At 43.5% G+C, this 25,031-nt stretch overlaps 1 protein-coding gene across 9 annotated transcripts in view; it reads right to left on the bottom strand.

The window, feature by feature from the left end:
- Positions 1 to 25,031, bottom strand: part of lama2 (laminin, alpha 2) — a 137,600-nt gene that overhangs the window by 35,223 nt on the left and 77,346 nt on the right. For 5 of the 9 annotated variants that reach the window (XM_031800294.1, XM_031800298.1, XM_031800296.1 and 2 more), the window contains exons 19-33: positions 22,143 to 22,354; positions 20,505 to 20,611; positions 19,951 to 20,214; positions 17,417 to 17,597; positions 17,051 to 17,187; positions 16,418 to 16,654; positions 14,560 to 14,703; positions 12,554 to 12,730; positions 11,870 to 12,055; positions 8,175 to 8,293; positions 7,771 to 7,888; positions 6,910 to 7,044; positions 5,750 to 5,874; positions 5,582 to 5,668; positions 5,235 to 5,428 (exon numbers count right to left, since the gene is read on the bottom strand). In XM_031800294.1, the coding sequence (XP_031656154.1) occupies positions 5,235 to 5,428; positions 5,582 to 5,668; positions 5,750 to 5,874; positions 6,910 to 7,044; positions 7,771 to 7,888; positions 8,175 to 8,293; positions 11,870 to 12,055; positions 12,554 to 12,730; positions 14,560 to 14,703; positions 16,418 to 16,654; positions 17,051 to 17,187; positions 17,417 to 17,597; positions 19,951 to 20,214; positions 20,505 to 20,611; positions 22,143 to 22,354 (2,423 nt within the window). The remainder of the gene's footprint in view (positions 1 to 5,234; positions 5,429 to 5,581; positions 5,669 to 5,749; positions 5,875 to 6,909; positions 7,045 to 7,770; positions 7,889 to 8,174; positions 8,294 to 11,869; positions 12,056 to 12,553; positions 12,731 to 14,559; positions 14,704 to 16,417; positions 16,655 to 17,050; positions 17,188 to 17,416; positions 17,598 to 19,950; positions 20,215 to 20,504; positions 20,612 to 22,142; positions 22,355 to 25,031) is intronic. The other 4 variants (XM_020455532.2, XM_031800299.1, XM_031800300.1 and 1 more) reach the window with 2 other exon arrangements.

Genomic DNA, 25,031 nt, shown 5'->3' with positions numbered 1-25,031 from the left:
TCTATCTCTGACTAGCAGTCCTTTAGACATTTGAGAAATAGATGTCTTACTCTGGTTAGAAAAGCAAAGTCACCATTCTTCTTGAATTGTGTATCTGAAAGTGGTGAAAATTCCAGCTAAATTCTGGAAAGTGGTAAAAATGTAATTCCACCTCCTCATTACCCCAGCAGGTTATGACAGCCTCTGGTACCATAACAGACAAAAATGAAAGTTGTGGTGCTTTTTTATGACCATTAGGCCTCAGCTGGCCACCTATTTGAAAGAATATTTTTAGAAAATACCTCAAGTTCCACTAAAGAAAGTCCTTTATACACCTCTACATAGATAGCAGAGAATGATGCACTTCCAGGCACTCACTCTTAAAGCCATTTTATGTCAATGCTGTACTTGTACTAAGTGCCTTGCAAAAAATTGATGTACAAAAATTCACAGGAGATGAATAGCTTGATCCCTTTTTACTGCAGCTTTCTGCCCCCATCATTATATAACCTTTGACCCACTTTTTTTATTCAAAAATTGCTTCTGGCGCTATCTCTAAGATTTGGAAGGCGACACATGTCCTCCCCCTTCACAAAGGCCTTCTGACCTAGATATCTTTTGCCCATATCTAAACTATGTTGCCTTGCAAAAATATTACAATCACTGGCAAACGCTCAGCTAATTTTTTACTTTTTAACTTCAAATTATATTCTTAATGTCTGGTTTTAGACCGAGACATAGCACTGTTTCAGCAGCTACACTTGCCTTTGATAATGTCAACCATCACCTACTCATTCCAGGCGTCTTGCAATTGGTTTGGGAACTATCTGTCAGACAGGACACCATGTGTGCTTTCTGATGGTGTCAAGGTACCTTGATATTACTATAGGTGTCCCGCAAGGGTAGATTTCAGGACCTGTTTTCTTTACTATTTATATAAATAATACTGGTCTATCTGCAAAAACCTGTAACATTCATCTGTATGCTGTTGACCCTACTGCTGTTGACCCTACTGACCAGCTGCAATCTGATTTTGTTGCCTTGCAGAAAGCCCTTGTTGATTTGAAATTGATACTTAACACAGGAAAAACTGAATGCATGTCTAATTCTCTTAGAAATATTTCAGATGGTTTACACACAGATGGCATTGGAGGATTATCTGGGATTTTGGATTGACAAACATTTGAAGTTTAAACAACATATGGATGAGCTAGTTAAGAAGCTGAGATTTAAAGTAGGCTTCTTTTATAGAACTACATCATGCCTCTCTAAACAGCAGGAAACAGCAGGAAACTGCCAGATCTTGATTATGGTGGCACCTTTAATCAGAATGCAGCAGCCACTAACCTAAAAACCTTGGATGCAGTGTACCATAGCGCACTTCGCTTTATCACAGGTGACAGGTTTAATACTCGCTGCACCCTTATTCAGAAGGTCAGCTGGCCCTCTCTAAATTTCCGTAGATCACTTAATTTCTCCTTTTTCGTTAACAAAGCTCTGCTGCACAAGCTTCCAACATACACTACATTACCAAAAGTATGTGGACGTCTGCTCGTCCAACATCTCAGTCCAAAATCATGGGGATTAATATAGTGTTGGCCCCCCCTTTGCTGCTATAACAGCCTCCACTCTTCTGGAAAGGCTTTCCACTAGATGTCGGAACATTGCTGCAGGGACTTGCTTCCATTCAGCCACAAGACCATTAGTGAGGTCGGGGACTGATGTAGGGCGATTAGCCCTGGCTCACAGTCTGCGTTCCAATTCATCCCAAAGGTGTTAGATGGGGTGGAGGTCAGGGCTCTGTGCAGGCCAATTAAGTTCTTCCACACCAGTCTTGACAAACCATTTCTTTATGGACCTTGCTTTGTGCAAGTGGGCATTGTCATGCTGAAACAGGAAGGACCTTCCCCAAACTGTTGCCACAAAGTTGGAAGCACAGAATATATATATATAATATCATTGTATGCTGTAGTGTTAAGATTCCGCTTCACTGTAACTAAGCTGAACAATGAAAAACAGCCAAAGACCAATATTCCTCCTCCACCAAACTTTACAGTTGGCACTATGCATTTGGGCAGGTAGTGTTCTCATGAAATCCGGTAAACCCAGATTCGTCCATCGGACTGCCAGATGGTGCAGCGTGATTCATCACTCCAGAGAACGCGTTTCCCATGCTCCAGAGTCCAATGGCGGCGAGCTTTACACCACTCCAGCTGTTGCTTGGCATTGCGCAGGGTGATATTAGGCTTGTGTGCGGCTGCTCGGTCATTGAAACCCATTTCATGAAGCCCCCGACAAACAGTTATTGTGCTAACGTTGCTTCCAGAGGCAGTTTGGATCTCGGTAGTGTGTTGCAACTGAGGAAAGGCGTTTTTTACACGTTACTCATGACTCGTTACTCAAGGCCCTTCTACTGCCAGTGTTTGTCTATGGAGATTTCACAGCTGTGTGCTTGGTTCTATACACCTGTGTCAGCAATGCGTGTGGCTGAAATAGCCAAAACTATCCATTTGAAGGGGTGTCCACATACTTGTATATACACTACCGTTCAAAAGTTTGGGGTCACTTAGAAATGTCGTTGTTTTTTAAAGAAAAGCACATTTTTGTCCATTAAAATAACATCAAATCGATCAGAAATACAGTGTAGACATTGTTAATGTTGTAAATGACTATTGTAGCTGGAAATGGCAAATTCTTTATGGAATAGGCGTACAGAGGCCCATTATCAGCAATCATCACTCCCGGGTTCCAATGGCACGTTGTGTTAGCTAATCCAAGTTTATCATTTTAAAAGGCTAATTGATCATTACAAAACCCTTTTGAAATTATGTAAGCACATCTGAAAACAGTTGTTCTCATTAAAGAAGCAATACAACTGGCCTTCTTTAGACTAGTTAAGTATCTGGAGCATCAGCATTTGTGGGTTCCATTACAGTCTCAAAATGTCCAGAAACAAAGTACTTTCTTCTGAAACTCCTCAGGCTATTCTTTTTCTGAGAAATGAAGGCTATTCCATGTGAGTAATTGCCAAGAAACTGAAGATAGTATAGACTCAGAGCTAGAAAATGGTATATCATACACATATTATACAAGTAATTCTGCTTTGAACGTTGCTAAACTTGTAACCTCACTTTTGAGAAAATGTCCCTTGAATGTTTTGGTACCTACTGGAGAGCTCACCTTTGTCTACACCCATTCAGCATCGTTCACACCTTTTTAAGCTTTAGCCCCACCCATCTCTTTAAGGATTCACATGTGAGGCTATGTACCAAATATTTCAAAACTAAAGGCTGGCTTATACTACGGGTGTGTTCGTAAATTTAACGGGTGTGTTCATTAACTTAATCTGGAGTGCCAGAGTGTGCTCTGGGCGTTTATAAACTGACAGTTGTCAGATTGTCCATTCGTTAATTCAGAGCATTTCGCTCTCGCAGCGTTCAGAGCGCGCACACTGGACGCTCTGGGTGAAAAGTAGGGTTGATCCAAGAATTCTGACTTAACAACAGCAGTCAAGCACCCGAGCTAACTGGCTAACATTGGCTAGCTTGCTAGCTTATTCCAGACACAAATAAGATAACAGCTCCCTGACCATTTTACACGCCCTAGCAGAGCTGGTTAGGCTGTTTTTATGTTATCCAGAGCATTGGTGACTGCAACTGTGCTGCTGGAAACAATTTAATTACACTTTTTTGGCAACGTTTACTGATACCGGCCATACTCAACGTGTGTTGAGCGTTCGTAAATTCGTCAGTTATTCTGCGCTCTGGCACACTCAGACGAGAGTACTCTGAAATCGGAATAGATAGCCAGAGCTAATTTACCAGCTACATCTATTGACAGTTGTTGCAGTGACATCATAAACAGTCTATTGAAATAGTTACTTGCATAGTGAAGTCTTTTGTTTAGACATGTAGCTAGCTAGCCAAACAATGAACCATAATCCCAACTCATAAAGTTACTACCATGCATGAATCTGCAGGGAGATAACCAACCAGGTTCAAAGTTCACATGTTCCAGAAGGCATTTCTGCCCAAAAACGCATTTTGATAAAAAAATGTGCGTTCAAATGCCGCTCCTGTGAAGTAGTAACGCGCGACATACGCCTAGTTTCCTGAAACAAGTCACATACTGCAGGTCCTATATTTGAGAGATATAAGAAAGCTCAGTTTATTATTTTTTTTTTACCCATATTTAACTTTTTGGGGCACTACTTTCATGAATATTTCCAGAAATTATTTTAACTGGTACCGGGCTACCTTCAGACGAGTCTTGTGAAGCTTGTGGGCTTTCTAGAGCAAAACAGCCAACATGTACGTGTTCACCAGAGTCTCATCTAGCCATAAAGGGGTCATATTATACCGTTCGGAGGCTACAGACGTTTTTGTGAGAAGACACATTTTCAAGATGTCTCCTGGTCTGATAAACACCGCTGTCGCTCTGCCACCTGCCAATGCAGATGCGGTGGATTGAGACACAGCTCATGCAAAACAACGGATATCTCTAGCTTAAACAGATTTTCATGGGGATTTTTTTAACAATGCAAATTAGATTTACGCGGGGCACGGACGTCGACTCAAAAACAAGGTACCAAACCCGCTCACAAGGTTTGTTAACTCTTAAGGTCCCTAGGTAAATCAGCCTTTATGTTTGCAATCATTTACCATCCTCATTACATCTTGATTCTCTGGTGCCAATAGGGCAGTTTAGAACGTTGATGAGGAACACATTCACAGAGGTTTGTGAGTGTTTTGGTTGATTGCAATAACTTATTTGTGTTGTTGAAATGTAGTGTATCTGTTGTATGTTGTAGTGTATTGGTTGTTGTTGCTGTTTTATTGAATTATCATGTTGATTTGAGAATTGTATGTTCTCAGGGCACCATTAAGAATGAGACCCTGGCTTCAATTGGGTTCCCCTGAATAAATAAATAAATAATAATAATTTGTAAAAAAATCACTACAAAGTCTTTGAATTCAATAATCTCTAAATTCCCTCTTATGAAGATTATAATCCTCAAGAAGGCCTGGATAACTAAGCAGTTTTACAACTGTCCCCTAAGTAATTTCCTACCACTTTAGACTCACATAAAAGGTTAAAAAAAAAGATTTAAAAAAAAGGATAAGTCTAGAATATTGAATGAACAAAAAACAACCAAGAAAGTCCTACAAAGAAACCTTGCTGATTTTCTGTACTAGTAATTGTGTTTGTGTGTGTATTGAAAACAGTGCTACAGTAAGTTATATTAGTATACGTACACACAATCCCAGAGGGCCCACACACATGCCTCTCCATGCACTGGCTGCAGGTGCGTCCAGTGGCCCCGGGCCGGCAGTGGCACTGGCCTGAGCGGGGGTCACACGGTTGGGGCCACGCCCCGTACGGGTCACACTTACACTCCTTACACATCCCGCCGGGGGCACGGGGGTCGCCATGGTAACCCGTGGCACATCTAGAGGAGCGACAGCAGGGTTTAGTGTAGCTAACTAACAGAAAGTGATGTTCAGTTAGCAATGTGGGGCGGCAAGGTCCCTGATGAGGTGAGTTCAGTATGATTCACAAAGAGCATGTTGGGGTTTGTAAATGTTGAGGAGATAGTTTGTACCTCTCACAGTACTTTCCCTCATAGCCCTCAGGGCAGGCAGTACAGTGGTAGTCGTTGAATCCCTCTGTTACACAGGTAGGGCTGAAACTGAGAGAACGAGAGAGCTACAGATGAGAGCTGCTTTATTGTACAGTAGTAGAGCCATGCACCTGTGTCTCTGTGACCTACTTGTTCTCATGTTTGGTGAGGGGGCAGGCACAGGGCTTGCAGTCGTCAGGTCTGCCCCTCACTACACCATAGTATCCTGGGGCACAGCGTTCACACCTGTCCCCCTCTGTGTCGTGCTGGCAGTTCTGTAGAGAAGACACCCGTCCCTTCACTAATATCATATCCACATTCACAACCATTCACTTCAAATAGGCTACACCTGCAGAATCAAACTAAAACCCAGTGGCTGTCGAGGTGGAGGGTGGATGTATTTTAGCTGTTGTTTTGAAGTGAGGGCCCTTCCAGAGTGTGAGCTCTGTCAGCCCAGAGCTGTTTTCCTCTCCTCTCTCAACCGCTCTGCTCTGAGAAAAAGTGCCAAACTGACAATTGAGAGAGGCAATACTAATCAGTCAGCGGAAGTTGCGGCCTACTGAGCCGTGGTATTCCAAAGACGTTCATTAACTTCCTGTGTACCTCAATTAACCAAATTACGCTGTACAAACTCATTTAACATTTTCAATTTGCCTGCTTCGTAAAATGCAAATGATATTGTTATTAGCACAAATACAAATGAAAGCTGGGATTGCTTTGACAACATAGAGTTCCAGTTCCACACTATTACATGAGGCAGGGCTGGCTTCCATGTGCTCTAGGGGAAGATTTGGGAAGCAGAGAATAAGAGCTTTGTTGGTCATTAACTTGACCAAAAGGCCCTGTTTTATATTTGAAGGGCACATTATGTCCCACATTAAACAGCATGGACTTCTCTCTAGCGTAACGTCTCTGCTAGTATTTCCAAGTCAAATCTACCCCAGACACTAACCTATGCTCTACTTCCTGGTGGCAGTGGACCATGTGGCCAATCAAATTGCTTCTGAACAAATCTGCTGATCCTCTACACTTGGAGAAAGTGCAACTGTTTAGACTGAGAGCTGGTTTGAAAACCAGGGGAGCTGAGAAGATAGAGGATAAAAGGAGGAGAGTTTTTCATTGGCTAGATAAAGGTCTGGGCTGATGTAAATGTGAAACGGAGCTGAAAAGTAAAGCGTTGGGCTAATTACCCATCTATGGCAGAGAGTAGAGTAGAGTGGGCGGGTATGGGTGCAGTCACAGGGCAGCCTGCCAACCAGTGCCAACGACACCCTTCTCCTCAGGTCATGGGGACTTTGTAAAGACCTTACCTGGCAGATGGATGTCTCTGGGTCACAGGCCTCACTGTGCCTGTTGCACTGGCACTGCGCACAGCTCCCGATGCCTGCTCTGGAGGCTGCGCCACCGCTGCGGGCAGACAGGCGGTAAAACCCGGCCCCACATTCCTGCCGATGGGCAAAACAGAGACAGACACACGGTTACTGGTTAGGCTGTTACACCCTACCCCCCCCCCCCCCCCCCCCCCGAGCCGCTCACGGTAGTGCCAGGCTCCACTGGAGCTCCAACGAGACACACGTACTGAGAATTAATCGGGTCAATTTGAGAAGCCATCTGTTCCCAGCAAACACGATAAACGCCTGTTTAAAAATACTTTATTAACTATGTGGCAGCTTCAAATACGTGCCATCTGTCTGGTTTGTTTATAGCCACCTTTATGAGGAATCCAGTAGGAGACACATCAGTAACACTCAGGTTTGGATGGAAGTTGTCGTAGTAACACAAGAGTTAATTAGGAGTGTATTAGAGCTGCGCTAAAGAGTGGGGGAGCTTTGGATGTGTCTGGATGGAGCTGTGAGAAAGAGAGGGAGAAAGAGAGATAGAGCTGGCAGTTTTGATGAGAAGGATTGTCTTGTGGAGGGTTTCTAACAGCTGTTTCCTCCTGTCTCCATGTCTGTGGCTTTGATTGGACTGTGACTGACTGCCACACACACACACACACACACACACACACACACACACACACACACACACACACACACACACACACACACACACACACACACACACACACACACACACATACCCCTCTCTGATGGATGACCCTGTCGCCATGGCTGATGCTCTGATGGGAGACACAGAGACACAGCTGTCTCAGTGGCTAGCTAGCTTACCTCACAGGACAGGCCGGAGTAGCCCAGGGGGCAGTCACACTTCTCTATCTGGTGGGCCCGCTCACTCTCCACGGACGGCCTTCCCTCCTCTGCCACCTCCATAGAAATCTCAGAGATCCTGTGTTTTAGTAGAGAGAGAGAGATAGAGACAGGGAGTGCGACAGCCATGTGAACCAATGTCAATGATACAACTATACTTGAAACATGATGTGATCAAACGCTATTGCCCCTTGTTCGTTAAATGGAATGAACATGTCACGGTTAAATACAGAGGGTTATCCATGTTAACATGACTAACCTGACCATGACACTAAAAGAAAGAGTGTAGCGTCAACAGCCCTCTAACGGTATGTTTCGGTCTAGCCCATTGTGTGTTCAGACAAAAGACAGAGAGGAGAGCTCGCCTGCTGTGTCTCATCATGTTCCCATGGGAAGCCTTGATGAGGACGTAGTCAACATAAAACAGCACGTCCATGAAGTCCTCGCGTGTCATGGCCTTCTTGTCTTCGTACTTCCACTCGTGCTGAAAAACAAAACATGTTGATGACATCACTGGCATCGAGATCCTATTCAATTACTCGAGAGTAAACCCTCAAAGTTCCAGAAAGTAGTGAAAATGGCAGCCACCAGTCTAATTGGAATGAATGGCAGTGGTGGCATAATCCTAATTTTACTTATGCAGGAAAATAAAAGTAAGGCATGTGATATATCAGAAATGGTGTAAGATAATTATTTTATATACAGTACCAGTCAAAAGTTTGGACACACCTATTCACTACAGAGTTTTTCTCTATTTTTACAATGCTCTATATTGTAGAATAATAGGGAAGGCATCAAAACACTGAAATAACACCTACAAAAAAAGTGTTAAATGAACATATATTTTATATTTGAGATTCTTCAAAGTAGCCACCCTTTGTCTTGATGACAGCTTTGCACACTCTTGGCAATTTCTCAACAAGCTTCATGAGGTAGTCACCTGGAATGCATTTCAATTAAAAAGTTAATTTGTGGAATTGTGTTGTGACAAGATAGACAGAAGATAGCCCTATTTGGTAAAAGACCAAGTCCATATTATGGCAAGAACAGCTCAAATAAGCAAAGAGAAACAACAGTCCATCATTACTTTAAGATATGAAGGTCAGTCAATGCGGAACATTTCAAGAACTTTGAAGGTTTCTTGTGCATTCGCAAAAACCATCAACTGCTAAGTGCTATGATGACACTGGCTCTCATGAGGACCGCCACAGGAAAGGAAGACCCAGAGTTAACTCTGCTGCAGAGAATAAGTTCATTGGAGTTACCAGACTCAGGAATTGCTGCCCCAAAAAATGCTTCCTTCAGTTCAAGTAACAGACACATCTCAACATCAACTGTTCAGAAGAGACTGTGTGAATCAGGCCTTCATGGTCAAATTGCTGCAAAGAAACCACAACTAAAGGACACCAATAATAATAAGAGACTTGCTTGGGCCAAGAAACACAAGCAATGGACATTAGACCGGGGGAAATATGTCCTTTGGTCTGATGAGTACAAATTTGAGATTTTTGGTTCCAACCGCTGTGTCTTTGTGAGACGCAGAGTAGGTGAACGGATGATCTCCGCATGTGTGATTCCCACCTTGAAGCATGGAGGAGGAGGTGTGATGGTGTGGGGGTGCTTTGCTGGTGACACTGTCTGTGATTTATTTAGAACACTTAACCAGCATGGAAACCACAGCGATACTGCAGCAATATGCCATCCCATCTGGTTTGCACTTAGTGGGAGTATCATTTGTTTTTCTACAGGACAATGACCCAAAACACACCTCAAGGCTGTGTAAGGGCTATTTGACCAAGGAGAGTGATGGAGTACTGCATCAGATGCCCTGGCCTCCACAATCACCTGACCTCAACCCAATTGAGATGGTTTGGGATGAGATGGACTGCAGAGTGAAGGAAAAGCAGCCAACAGGTGCTCAGCCTCTCACTCCTCATTCTATTCTGTTTAGAGACAATTTGCGCTGTTCCGTAAAGGGAGTAGTACACAGCATTGTACGAGATCTTCAGTTTCTGGGCAGTTTCTCACATGGAATAGCCTTCATTTCTCAGAACAAGAATAGACTGACGAGTTTCAGAATAAAGGTCTTTGTTCCTGGTCATTTTGAGCCTATAATCGAACCCACAAATGCTGATGCTCCAGATACTCAACTAGTCTCGTGAAGAAGGTCAGTTTTATTGCTTCTTTAATCAGAACAACAGTTTTCAGCTGTGCTAACATAATTGCAAAAGCGTTTTCTAATAATCAATTAGCCTTTTAAAATGATAAACTTGAATAAGCTCACACAACGTGCCACAGGAACACAGGAGTGATGGTTGCTGATAATGGGTCTCTGTACGCCTAAAGTATGTATATATTCCATACAAAATCTGCAGTTTACAGCTGCAATAATAATTTACAACATTGTCTACACTGTATTTCTGATCAATTTTATGTTATTGTAATGGACAATTTTTAACATTTTCTTCCAAAAACAAGGACATTTCTAAGTGACCACAAACTTTTGAACGGTAGTGTATGTGGGGACTCCTTCAAGACCGTTGGAAAGCATTCCAGGTGAAGCTGGTGGAGGGAATGCCAAGAGTGTGCAAATCCGTCATCAAGGCTACTTTGGGTGGCTACTTTGAAGAATCTCAAATATATATATATTTTTGATTTTTTAAACTTTTTTTTGGTTGCTACATGATTCCTTATGAGTTATTTCATAGTTTTGATGTCTCCACTATTATTCTACAGTGTAGAAAACAGTCTAAATAAAGAAAAGCCCTGGAATGAGTAGGTGTGTTCAAACTTTTGGATGGTACTCTTTATACACATGTTCGATATAAATAGCCTCTAAAATATATGCAAACAGACCATAAATGTCTCAAAACATTTTTAATTGGAAAGCTGTTAGTGCTATTATATGATACAATATCACAACCTGTTGCATTTACAACTTGTCTACAGTAAGTCCTATCATCAACTGATTTCAGCCAGTGCATGGCTGTGGATTGACTGCGTTGTTTCAATGGAATGTTAGCATAGCTTTGTAGCAAGTACGATCTGTACGCGTAGGCACATACTGCATGACTGCAAGGTGTCCCGATATCTTTTCCAACTGTCCCGTTATCTGGTATTAATGTCTATTCTAGAATGCCCTTCTTATCAATCAGAAACGAGAATTCAACAACGCTGTGGTATAAAGTATTTGAATTCCTAATTCTATGATCACTTCAAAGTCAATTTCTCATACAACATCTCCTGAGGTTAGAATCTAGCTTTGAAAAGTTTTTAGGACAATGACAAGAGATGCACTTGCATGGCATCCACCACAAAAGGACCATAATTGTTTAACAACACAAGCAAGTTTCCGTGGCAAATGGATCTGACTGCATCCTTAGACATTAGGAAACTGTAACAACAAGACAAGAGACGGTCCACCATGTAAGCCTATGCCATGGGTGTTCCCAAACTAGTTTGGCCCTTTACCCCATATTGACATGAAACATTTTTCGCGACACCCACCACGTAATCCAAAGCCAATGTTGACTTTTTAAAATGTGGGTTATGACAGTCTATTACAAAACAGTCTGACAGTACTTTTGACCGTATTTAAATCTGAAAGTATGGTGTGAAGTGACTGGAATGCATCAGAAAGGTATTGGGAAGTTCAGAAGATCGTCAGTCAATAATGTTGTATGGATGGATGGATCATCGTTGATGATGTTCTTTTTCCTCCAGTCTGATTTAGTGCCTGGTCTCGTCCAATCGGGTCTCACGACTTGTGGGCATAGCAGAGGGAAATGGTGTGTACTGTATGTACATGTTCCAGAGTGTCTTATCGTTCAGTGATAGGGTCCTAATGTTTTGTAGCTTCAACCGTTCAAAAGCCACATTTGTAGGAAGAAAACAGAAACCGCTCTGTTTATTACAACCTCATCTGACAGCTACCGGAGGTTACTGGCGTAACCCCAGTTCTATGAGGTGCAACTTTTCTCACGCGACCCCATTTTCAAATTAGGTGACCCCACATGGGGTCACGACCCCTAGTTTGGGAAACACTGGCTTATGTCCTTACCTCTGTCATGTCGATCTCGTGCCGGGTGAGTTGTCCAATCTGCAGTCCCTGCATGTGGCGGACCATCACCTTGTCTCTGTTGGGCCCTCCCTTTATGATGACCTGGGGTTCGTAGGAGGTGCGGCCTGTCTCGTCACGCCCCTCAAAGTAGATGGCGTACTTCAGCTTGCCGCCGTAGGCTGTGATCTAAAGAGGAGAAACCACATCCAAGTAAAGAAGCTTGTTAGTACTATTCACATCTCTGAACAGAATACAGTCAACTCCTGATAAGTGCAAGTTAGAAAGTATTTCAAAGCAGTATTGTTCACCAGGTCTCAATTCAAATACATGTATTGTCACTCCGGATATGTGCATGGGTTTGGGTTCAGTGTAAGCATAGTCTATACGTAAAGCAGTCCCGAGCAACTACATACAGTATATTTTTTAATGACATTTTTTATTTTACCTTTCTTTAACTAGGCAGGTCAGTTAAAGAACAAATTCTTATTTTCAATGACGGCCTAGGAACAGTGGGTTAACTGCCTTGTTCAGGGGCAGAACGACAGATTTTTACCTTGTCAGCTCGGGGATTCGATCTTGCAACCTTTCGGTTACTAGTCCAACGCTCTAACCACTATAAGGATTCAATTGTACACCTGTTATCAACTTGGGGTTTAAATAACATCGAGAGGAGGGTGCTCTCACCATGGAACCATGGAATTGTTCAGGCAGTCTCCAGTAGTAGAGTTCGGTCAGCTTCTGGGTGACCAGGTCAGCGTTAGCGATGATCTCTGGGTGCTGGAAGGTCACTCCGCTTGTGGTCTCTTGCAGGTTGGCTTTGTCCACTAGGGGCAGCTTGGTCTGCTCTGGTTTCAGGGACAGCTACAGCAGCACAGACACAACAAACAAACAGCATCACTTATTGGCCTTAATGTCACACAAAATACACAGATAAAGGGTTGTATTTGGGAAGCTCTGTCCCAAGGGTTTAAATGGCCTATGTTGCGAGAGAGCGATGCAAGTGTTTTTCAAAAGGAAAACAGCCTCTGTGACATTGGACAACTGTATTCTCCAATAACACACCAGGACTCAGCCTCACACATAGTTGTAGATTAAAATGCATTTCACATCCTGAGGGCAGGCCAGAGATGTGTTTAATTGGGCAAGTGGAACATGCATATATTTAAGAAGCCACTTCTCTACAGTAGACTATGCCTCTGAGGCCCCTGTTTTAAATTTGCCCTCCCTTCCCATCTAAATATCCAGCAAATGGCTCACTAAAGGCTCCAGGGGGGGCAGGCTGTGCCCCTCACCTCACCATGCAATCTCATGACTCACTGACTTAGAGAGAATCTCCTGACTTCCAATGAATGAAGGAGAGGATTCTCAAATGTCTGTCTTTTTTCTCTCTTCATCTTAAAGCAAACAAACTTAGATTAACTTTGGGACGGCAACCTTTATTTAATTTGTTTGTCGTTTCCATTTATATGAAAGAAGGGTCCCTCTTCCGATGTCCTCAGCCGCGGTCTCCATGGACACAGCGGATGGAGGGTTATCAGGTCTGAGGCGCTCTGGCAGAAAATCCTTATTAAAAACAAACAGGGAAGCTGCAGCTCCCAGCCTCTGCCTGCTCCAAGCCCCCAATAAACCCTCTCCCACCCACTGTACGAGGCTATAATATATATTATCCTTCTGTTTGTGCTTGGTCCCCCTGGTTCTCACTACGTTCCATAAATGACAGGGAAATAAGATGGAGAGTAAATACCTGGTTGGGAATGAATCAATGGAGGAGAACCACTTTCATGAAATTAATATTTACCCTGTTTCCCATAAAATCATATAGCTGTGTTGTGGCATTTCTCTCTAGACTATTTCAGTACTTGTGGTTGCACATACAGTAAGTTGTAAAGTGTAATCGGACTAATTCATGTTTGTTAACTGTTGCATGAGAACAAATGTTGTTTTATCATAGCCCAATATTAAGTAGCCTATATCAAGAAAGCATAGAACAGTGGTCACCAACCTTTTCTGTGCCGAGACCCCTTTCTGAGTGAAAAAGCAGGCCATTTAAACATGACTTTTAAAAAAACGTACGCCTACGCAACATTAACCTATTAAAAAACAATGAGGTTTATGCAGTAGGCTGTAGGCTCAATACATTACTGCATATTGGCTATCCTTGAATTGCCCTGCCAATGGTGTTCTTCTCAGACCATTTTAAAATTATATTTTCAAACGGAAGGTATATGATCACACTGGTAATATATAATTTGTTATAGGCCTATTACTTGTGAGCCATAAATTGAAATCGTTAGCATGTTTTTTATTTGATTTTATTGTGATGGTCAGTCTCAGTGGATGGAGGGAGGGAGAGCGCGAGCGGTGGAGAGTCTGCCTCTCACTGTTCATCAGCTCTTCCTCCTCCTGCTGACTGACCAAAAATGGGACACTGTCTTCCAGCTGACGAGTGAAACTCGATCGCATTTAATTTATTTCTGAAATAAGCTACTCCTCGATTTTTAGAGAGACGCAAGTGGCTAACAACAACGCAAATATATTGATACACTTTGCCGCGCGAGTGGAAAGGGACAGGGCGTTTCACGGCTTATAAAAGTGTTGAGTGAAGTGTTGACAGTTCTGAATAAAAATGTGAATATTAAATCATTCAGAAAACAGCAGCAGTCTCTCTGTTTCTTCATGACTTGACTTACCCACATGCGGATGAGGCCCTGTGCCTCAGTACAGGTGCTGGACATACCAAAGCAGTAACACTGACTGCAGCCTAGTGGGTTTCTTGTGCTCAGGCCGAAAGTCCTCGACTTACACTGGTCACACTTCAGACCCTGTATATTCACCTGGGGACCGAACACTCAGGAATTAAGACACAGTCCAAGTCCAAAATGGCTGATGACCAATATTGTCCACACACACAAAAAAAAGGACGTTTTCAGTAAAGTATACATAAGAACAAATATAAAATCAATCTGAACAGATTTGCAAAGATAATATAGGCCAAGAGAGATATTTGATTTAAGACAGAGCCGAGCTATAAATAACAGTGGCGGAAAAAGTCATATCTCTTGTGCTCTTCGCCTATTCTGCTCTGGACTGATCAAAGAAGGTGATATTCACAAGAATCCAAAGGCAGCCATGTGTGTAGATACAGTAGGTGCATGTCAAAGGGGCTACTGTGCATGTGTACCACAGTGACATGTGTCTGAGAAGGAATGATAAGGGGCATACACCCGCGTACAGCAGACACACACAGTGACAGCCCTGATAACAGTGCATCACACCCAAAAACACTATTTCATATGGAACTTTTCCCTTCTATTTTATCTGATGCTTTCCCCTAGCTAATACACTCCCAACGCATCCAGAACTGAGAAGCAGCATTCATAACAGACATTGGTTGTGCCATGAACTACATATTAACGCTTTGTTTACACACCAGTCTGTGGGTTGAACTTTAAGGAGGATGCTAAGGATGCCAGAAATTCTATTGCCATGGCTTCATGGAATACACAGACCCACGCCACCCCATCACCGTGTCCATCACCCCTCCAGTCAGTCTCCATCACTAACAATCCCTAAACCCATCAACCTCTTATCTCTATCCTTCCATCCCAGTAGTCTAAAATAAACATCCAGCGAGGGAAGATGCACACACACACAACAGTACAACAAGAGACCCAACAACAACAATCATCTCTTCTGCATGTGTCACCTTACTTCAGAGTAGAAAGTGGCTTTTTACTGGGTCTCTCTCTCTCTCTCTCTCTCTCTCTCTCTCTCTCTCTCTCTCTCTCTCTCTCTCTCTCTCTCTCTCTCTCTCTCTCTCTCTCTCTCTCTCTCTCTCTCTCTCTCTGTGTGTGTGTGTGTGTGTATTAATGAGAGTCATCACCTCTCATAGGTGGCCCCTATGTGACAGCCTGTCACAATGTCACAGCACTGTCACTGTGAGGCACGGAGTCGGGGATGGCGACGCCTGCCTGCCTGGCGCTAGCTAATCTGAATGCCTTCCCCCCATGTCAGGTCTATTTCCATCTCACACTTCCTCCCCCACACAGACGCTACCCTGCCTGCCTGGGTTTTGTTTGCCTGGCTCCGGGTTTGTTCGATGCTGGCAACCAGGCAGAGGATGGCGACAGGCCCCTATGCTGAGCTCAGATAGGGAAGGTACGGAGAGCTAGAGTGCTGCTGTTGAAACACAGGCAATATGGAGCAATCTGCCTTAGTCATTCTAATGGGACATTTCCAGGTAGTTGCAGTGAGGCTTAGAAAATACAGGCCTAGTTACGCTATGTAACTCCAAGTTTAAAATGTGAAACTGGCAGTGAAAGCTACTTGGATTAAGTCAGTGCTGGCTAGACATCAGGGAGGTGCCAGGAGAGCTGGCTTTGGTTTCTTTTGGGAGAATTTCATTGTAGTTTCTTGTCGTCACTTATTTGGAGAGGTCTGATGCAATCACTTGACACAGCATCCTATGATGAATATTCTAGATGAGAATAGTAGAGTATATAGATAGTAAATAGAGTAGACCACAATTAACTGATGGTTGTGGATTACCTTGCAGCTGCATTGTCCAGTCCTGTCTGCACAGGCGCACACATCCTGGTCTGCATCACAGGTCTGGCTGTCTGAACCTGCCACGTTGCATTTGCAGGAAATGCATTGTGGGAAGTCCCGGTAGCCCAGTTTACACTCGCTGCACTTCTCTCCCTGGAACTGGTCCCGGCACATGCAGCAGCCGGTGTTGGGGTTACACTGCTGCGTCACTGAGCCCACCTGGTTACAGCCACAGGCCTGTGGAGGAGATGGTCAACTATTCATAATCAATGTACCATTATATTAATCAATACCCAGTCACAAAGGGTTAATCCATCGGCTTCACATAGTAAACATTCCACAGACCTTCCACAAAAGCGGGTTAAAACATTGGCTGCAAAATTAATTATACAATTATGCATATCGTCACAGCAGTAATCCCATGATGTGTTTCGCCATTAAATCTCAAAGCACTTCTGTGCGGTTTTAATTTCTATTTTGTGAATGTTCCGTACTATAAAAGTTGAAGTTATTTTGCTAAACCTTTTTAATGAGCATTTTTTATCAACAAAAGAATAGGCCTAACTCCAGGAAAGAGCCAGACAGGACTAGTTTGGAGGGGAGTGGCGTGAGATGAGGTGAAGTAAGGTGTACCTTGCAGCCCGCCATGATATCATGACCCCAGTGATTGGGGGCACATTTGTCACATCTCTCCCCCACGGTGTTGGGAGGGCAGACGCACTGTCCTGTGTTGGCGTCGCAATTATTCCCCACATGGGTGCACTGGCACGCTGGGAAAGGGGCAGGAAAAACAAACTCTACTCAAAACAGCAGAATAGGCTCAGCACCACAACTTTCCATTAAACCTGGAAGAGAGTAAATACCCTTTTTGGTTTGAGGTCATCCAGCATTTAACATCAAGGAAAGCGGTAATCAAATCTAAATAAGATGTATTCATGTGTTGTATTGACCAAAAGTTCTTTGCAGACATCAATTAGTTAGATGGCAGTCAGTTCTTACGTGCGCAGCCACCCTCCTGGAAGTTGAAGTGTCCCGGAGCGCATCGGTCACACTTGGGCCCAGTGACACCAGGCTGGCACCGGCACTGGCCCGACTCGTCACAGTCAAAGGACTTGGACCCAAAGGAGTTACAGTTGCAGGGGGCACAGACTCCAGCGGACTGAATGCCGTAAGTCTGGGGCTGGGAGACAGCACAGAGACACTGAGGTCATTCAGGGACTCCAGAGAGCTGTCATAGACAGACATAGGATGCTATTACCACAGCAAACAGGTACAGCACACAGTGACACACCGCAAACACTGTAAAACACACAGCTCAATACTTCAGACTAAGTTTTCAAGAACACACAGCATACAATAACGTCTCTGTACGAGAAAACATTATTTGAACCGTAGTAACAATAGTAACAATTCAATTGATGGTGAGGATATACAACATAGTCCAAAACATAATCTAATATAAACTCATTTCTCCGTGCGTCGGGCAGAGGAAATGCCCATGTCTCACTATAAATGCAGCAACATGTGGTGAATAAGTAAATGGGAATTGTAACTATAGAAGGCGAGGCGACGGGGAAAGGAGGCAGCCAGAGACAGATGGTTCGATATGAATCTGATTATATGAGGAGCCAACAGCTCCTGCCTGGCTGGCAATCTGCATTATTCTCCCTTCAACAGGAAGGAATGGTGACGGTGGTAGGTAGCACACACCCCCCCCCCCCCCCCTCCGGGGAGCTCTCTCTGGGGGTGCTGGGAGTCCTGGTGGGATGCTTCCACCAACCCATGTGGATCCAGCTGTCTCGGAGGTGGGAGTGGAAATGGATGGCTGATTGATTGACAGAGAGCGGTTAGCGCCTGAGCAGCAACCAGGTGTTGTGTTAGGGATGACTGACGTCTGTGTGTGAGAAGTGCCTGCTTACTCTTGTCAGCACAGCTAAAGAAAAATGCGTGTATGTGTAGCATGTTTGTGTGTAGTGTGGTTGTGTGTAATGTGGTTGTGTGTAGCGTGGTTGTGTGTAATGTGGTTGGGTATAGCGTGGTTCCAGCCTGGTGTGTTAGCGTTGCACACAATATGAGTGAAGTAGGCAATCATTGCCTTGGCTAATTCTCACTCGAAACCTCATTTTTGTGTTTAGTAGGTTAAATTACACATTCGGTTAACATAATATACTATAGTGATCTGTTCTTGCAATTTGTAGTCTATGACATTTTTGGAGCAAACTACTTTTTATCAAAGTAACTTAAGGTAAGTAAACCATGTTTTCCTTAAGGGTAGCTTTAGTGTGTCTTTAGTGTGAAGTAATTGGTAGCTTGGTACACTATATTTTCAGAGTAGCTTCCCGAACACTGCCACTGACCAAGGTGAAAAAACTGAACTTTTAAATAAGAGTTCAATTAAGCTGAATGCCGTAAGAAAGGCTGAATAATTAACTATCACAACGTAAAGGTCTGGCTTGATGAGTGAGCAATATTATAGAACAACAACTTATGAAGAGATCTCACATCAATTGAAGGGTCTAGTGGGGGCTGGATATTTCCAAAAATCCTCAATCACCTCTTTACAATGTAGATTACTATCTGACTTAATCACACTGTGCATTAAAGTATTTCTTCAACACCTCAAGGATTTACAATTACATCTAGCTGCACAGTACAAACGTAGGATCTTAATTGGATCACTCTGCTGAGAATTGCATTCCTGCACCTGCAAAAAATGCAGATGAGCTTTGTGATTTACACAAATGAACTAAAAACCTGCACTAACACACAATTATATTAATAGTATTTCACTTTTCATGTTATGGACTAAACGTTCAAATCCTGTTGCTGGAGGATTATTTTGCTGCGACAATATGGGTCAAATTAAGATCCTACATCTGTATATCTAAAGAATGCTGTTCTGCGCCTATACCTTATCTGCAACCAGTATATGGATATTTACATACGGTACATAATAGTTCATATATGTACAATTCTAGCTCAATTAAAATATGCATTAGTATGTGCAGCCTGTATCACACAAGGCTACTCAGTGACAGGTCCAGGTGAAACCTGAGCAGAAAGCAGAGGCTAAGAAGAGTGGAGCGCCAGGCTGTTTCACATACAGTCATTAAGGTCAGAGGCTTACTGCTGACCAGGCAATGTGTCATGTCAGCTCAGGTCAGGTTAGAGTCATGCTGTGGTCCAGCCAGTACACATCAGATCTGTTCTGTTCGGAAGATGGTGAGTGGTCAGTTGTGGTCGGTCAGAGAAGGCCTATATGGTCAGGTTTGAAGTGGGGTCAGGTTGCAGTCACATATAGTCAGGGTCTGGGATGGACATGTTCGTCGTGGCTAGGTGAGGCAAAATTATAACTATGGACCCTGTGGGTTGGTTGGGCAGGCTTGGTTGGTTGGTGGGTGGATGGGTGGTCGGCGGATGGGTTGGTGGGTGGGTGGGTGGGTAGGTGGGTGGTTGGCTGGGCAGGCTTGGGATGCATCACAGCACACTAACACACTAAAACACTCAGTGCTGCAAATCTTTACTGTCTTTACCGCTGAGGTGCGGTAGGCTGCCCTGGGACAGCCCCCAGAGCGGGACGAGCCCCAGCGCTGGACCTGCTGCAGCCGGACCCTCTCTATTGGCCTGCGCGTCTCCCGACGCTCGTAACCCTGGCGACCCAGGTCGCAGCGATGGCCCACGAAGCCGGGCTTACAGATACAACGTCCCTCAAGGTCGCAGCGCTGGGACATGGCCCCTGTACGGCTGCAGGAGCACGGCTTACACACCTGCTCCTCTGCATCCCACCAACAATTGGGCTTCATTCACCAGGAGCAGTGAGGGGCAGGAAGTTAGTTATCTGTGAATGTCTGAGGTACTGAGTATAAATGAGGTCGTCACCCTAAAACTTTGGGAAATATTTAGATGACAATATATTTGTGAAACCAACTTCAGACATCAGCGTTACTAATCAACAGTATCTGACGCAGTAACTGATTTAAAATGTCCCCATAGATTGTCCACCTTTTTATGGGTATCCCAATGATAAAATGACATAGTGACCGAATTGACAAGATTCGGAATGACAGCTGATACTTTGGTGACCTACCATGCACTCGTCACACTGCCGTCCCACCACATGCTGCTTGCATGGGCATTGCCCATTCTCCTGGTGGCAGACCTCCGACACAGAGCCATTGTTGTGACACTGGCAATCTGTAGACCAATGAGAGGGGTGGGGAGGAGAAGAGGGGAGGAGGGGATATCAGTTGAATGAATCAGATTTAGAATAACAAGGATCAGTCTAAGTTCAGCCTCAACAAGGCCCTCTCAGATAAGGGTATGTACTGTACAGTACAACTATATCCTCTTGTTCTCTTCGGTCCTATTGCTGTGCAGTACTACTGTCTATTGTCATCAACTCATACAGAGTACGCAAATCCAACCGCTTTCAGATTGCTAGACACAGGAACACATTTGCATTGTATAACCGGCTCATTATTTACTTTAAAAAGTCCTAGTGATCTGCAAGAGAAAACACAGGCACAGATGGTTTCCTATAGGACTGGTTGGAGGGGACATTTGCTGTTTTTTCTGTCTTTGTACTGTGCTCAGTCGCCCACGTAAGGTTTAAAAATGCCTGCATTTATTCAATGTTTAACAGGTTGGAATGAGTATGAGTTGTAAGACTCCCTTTCTCACCCTGACAGCATGGAGTCCAGATGGGATCTAAAGTGGGTCAAGTTTTTAATTCGGGCTGTCTGAGAGAAAGAGAGAACGAGTCGGGTTGATGGTTTCATCGCACACTGAAACCATCAACAAGATTACACTGTGCGTCAGCCACATTAAGTTGAAGAGATCTGTGACAATGATCATCAACTTGTTTTCCCTGCCACCGTGATAGCATGGGCAATTTCCATCAACGACGGCCCTGTTTCTGCATTCCTAATGTTGATTACTCCATGTCCGCCCAAAATGCCCCACCACCACCACCACCACCACCACAATAATCAGTTAGGACATCCAGACTAAGTCAGCGAAAATGGACTTCTTCTCACCAACCTACTTTTTTCGTTCGACAGATTTCATTCAAACGGAAGTAGTGCGCCTGCCTTTTATCACTGCAGATGAAGGCAGCTATTCCATTCTATTGTAGAAGTCTATAGAGGCATTAGCTGCATGTTTAACTATTGTGCTTTACCAGTCTATAGTCTTAATGTACTGTCAATCACTACCAATACCTCGATCATTTCTTTGTCGTCTTTATCGCAGCTGTATATCAAGAGTTATAAATCAGGAATTCGTTTGGCTATGAGCCGTGATAAGCTGTAATACATTTTTTTATTATCTTGGCATCATCGTCAAATGGGTCGTTTTGGTAAACTGAGACTAATTAGTTATCTTCATCCAAACATTGTCAACGTCGCAGACTGTACAGCTGAGAACAGAGAGGCAGATGAATTATAAACTTTTATGGGGTGAGCATTGAAGTTTGCAAGTCAACACAGGTTGTTTATGTGGATTTACACAGACAGTCACCATCTGCACACATTCTCATATTCTCAAAGCCAAACATTTTCAAAGACACCGCCACATCTGGCATGCAGGCTGTCTGTCAGGCAGGCAGGCAGACAGGCAGCGCTCGCATAACATTACAGCAACACTCCACTCTTCAAAGGAGACTCAGACAGGGACAGGGGCTTTAACGTACTGCAGGCTCTGATACTCATGTACTTCTTATACTCACGTTGGCAGTTTTTGGCCTTGATGGCGTCCCCGTAGAACCCCTCGGCGCAGGTGTCGCAGGTGGTTCCCCCGTAGCCATCCCGACACCTCAGACAGGAGCCGGTGATGGGGTCGCAGCTCCGCGGTGAGGCCAGGTCCAGGTTACCGTTACACTGGCAGAGCTGGCACGAGCCTCCCTTAACCGTCGGCTGACCAAAGTAGCCATTCGAGCACCTACAGTGACCAGAGAGGAAGAGGGAAATCATGACTCATGGCTAGGGCCCTGAGTTTTACCTTACCATACTGTACGACATGGCCAAGAGAAACTCTGGGCAAGTTTTTTTCTTTCCTGACCTTGTGTCTTGACCAGGAATAACCTCAGTCCCTAGTTACAATATAGCCCTATCATGACTAATTTGAGCAGGAAGGAGCGAGGGTATGGTACGTAGTGGACTGAATGATCACTGCTCAGCTATGAAGAGAATGTGTTTCCCATGAGGGGAGTCACAATACAAATGACAGAAATGGACATATGGTCACTGTGCCATATGGTCACTAGAAAGGCTAAATGTCTCAGTGAAACTGGATAAAAAGCGATCACACTCAGCATGCACAGCTGTGTATCACGGACACTTCAGTGTTACACTAAAATTACTTCAATTATGAAATTGCCTTTTCAAACATGAACACTTAGTTTGTGTATAATTCCCATATTCAGTGGGAACAATAAGGGGGCAGTGGACAGTATCATTGGCAGTCAAAACACAGAGAAAGAATCTGAAAAGGCAAACGCGCGAAGCCACAGAAAATATCACTATTCCCCCTACCAACTCTTATCTGCACTGTCCTGCTTTTCCCGCCATATATCTCCTCAGAAGCGAGTCGTGTTCTGCCCTGATAAAGATATACATTCTAGTGCCTTCTTGTTAAATGGTTGCTACAATTCTTATCTCCACACCGCCCTTGTATCTGCATGATAGCGAATGGGAAAAGTAATCATTCCATATCATGCACAGCGGATTCCTTTAGTCTCCGGAGACTTATTAATTTAATATGTTATTGCTTCTGACTGTCTTATGTGAGAAGGAGCCATTGGCGTGGAACAGTGAGTACGTGTCTGTAATTTAATTTCAACCATCAAGCGGGTGTCTTGGGGAGGAGACAGCACTAATGCAGATATCATGACCAAACATGCAAAATGTAAATAAGTACAAATGATTGAATCACTTTACTTTGGAATCTGAAAAGAAAGAGCCTCCACCCATAACATCCTATCCCATTTCCCCAACCACACCCATCCAACATGTCTCCATCCAACCACAACCACCCACCACCCTTCACCACCTCCCCCCCCCCTAAACATCCAAGGTTGCTTTTACATCCATCCCCCTCTTAATAACACCCCTTCCCCGTGGGAAGGAAAGTATATATATTAAGAAAATAGGTAGTTTGTAATAGGTATTATGAAAATAATATAGTTTGTATGTGTTAAACGTTCTAAATTGTATATTTGTATACTGAACAAAAATATGAAAAATTCAAAATATTTTACTGAGTTACAGTTCATTTAAGGAAATCAGTAAATTGAAGAAGAATTTTTTTTTTACTGAATATGGCCGGTGTCAGTAAACGTTGGCAAAAAGTGTAATTCAATTGTTTCCAGCAGTACAGTTACAGTCAACAATGCTCTGGTTAACATGAAAACTGCCTAACCAGCTCTGCTAGGGTGAGTAAAATGGTCTGAGTGGTCTCATTTGTGTCTGGAAGTAGCTAGCAAGCTAGCCAACGTTAGCTTGGGTGCTTGACTGCAGTTGTAAGGTCAGAACGCTCAAATCAACCCTACTCCTCGGCCCGAACGTCCTGTGTGCGCTCCGAGAGCAAAACGGTCTGTTTACAAATTTACAAACGGACAATTTGACAACGCTCATAAATGCAGCCACTCCAGATTGAATTTAAGAACACACCCAGTCGAAAAATCTCTAACTTGTAGTTTGTTATGCTAACTAGCTAGCAAGAGGTTGCATAGCAACAGCAACTTCCAGTAGAGAAGGCAAAGAGCAAATACACTCAACTGAAAGTTTGGTTGCACTACAATTAGGGTGTGGAAATGTTATGCCCCTTAGATATTAATTTAGAATCCTCCAATCCACTTATGCTGTAGCCTACTCTCGACCGTCACGCTGTACAGCACCATATTTTCCATTCCATCCTAACGGAAACCCTGAGGGTTTTGTTTTTCTTGGAATAGAAACACCATAATATTAATACAATTAATTAAGCCAAAATCTATCTCATATACTATGTTATGTTAAAAAAATGTTTTAAATTCTCTGGTAATGTCAATATGGAAGACTATCAAATTCTTCTCAAAGATGTTCCATCTGGTTTGCTTAATATAAGCCATTTGAAATGTTTTATACTTTATACTTTTATACTTTTAGTTTTGATACTTAAGTATATTTAAAACCAAATACTTTTAGACTTTTACTCATTTTTCATTAAGGTATCTTTACTTTTGACAATTGGGTACTTTTTCCACCACTGTATTTTTGTTCAGTGTATGTGTTGGGCTTTAGCTGAGATTATTCTTTAGAGTCAAGTACATTTGTCCAGGCCTCAATTGTTCCTTGACCAGCACCATTCATTCTCGAGGTCGACAATTCTAATGTTATAACATCTAATAATAACTGCACCCACTGGCAAATTGGGAGAGAGTGAGGTGATTGCCATCTAAGAGCCAGCATATTTTTTTTGCGGCAATGCTGCCTGCCAGCTGCAATGATCTCTGATTGATTGAAAGATTCAAGAAGCTGTCATTATCCCTATTCCCACTACAAGGTAAGGAGAGTCTGAGGAGCCGGGTGACGAAAGAGAATTCTACTTTTCAATTCACAGTATGGCCTTGCCTTAC

Source organism: Oncorhynchus kisutch, linkage group LG21 (assembly GCF_002021735.2).
Source record: "Oncorhynchus kisutch isolate 150728-3 linkage group LG21, Okis_V2, whole genome shotgun sequence".
Classification (NCBI taxonomy): Eukaryota; Metazoa; Chordata; class Actinopteri; order Salmoniformes; family Salmonidae; genus Oncorhynchus; species Oncorhynchus kisutch.
The sequence above is the reverse complement of the archived record's forward strand: the minus strand, read 5'-3'. Positions and strand labels throughout refer to the sequence as shown.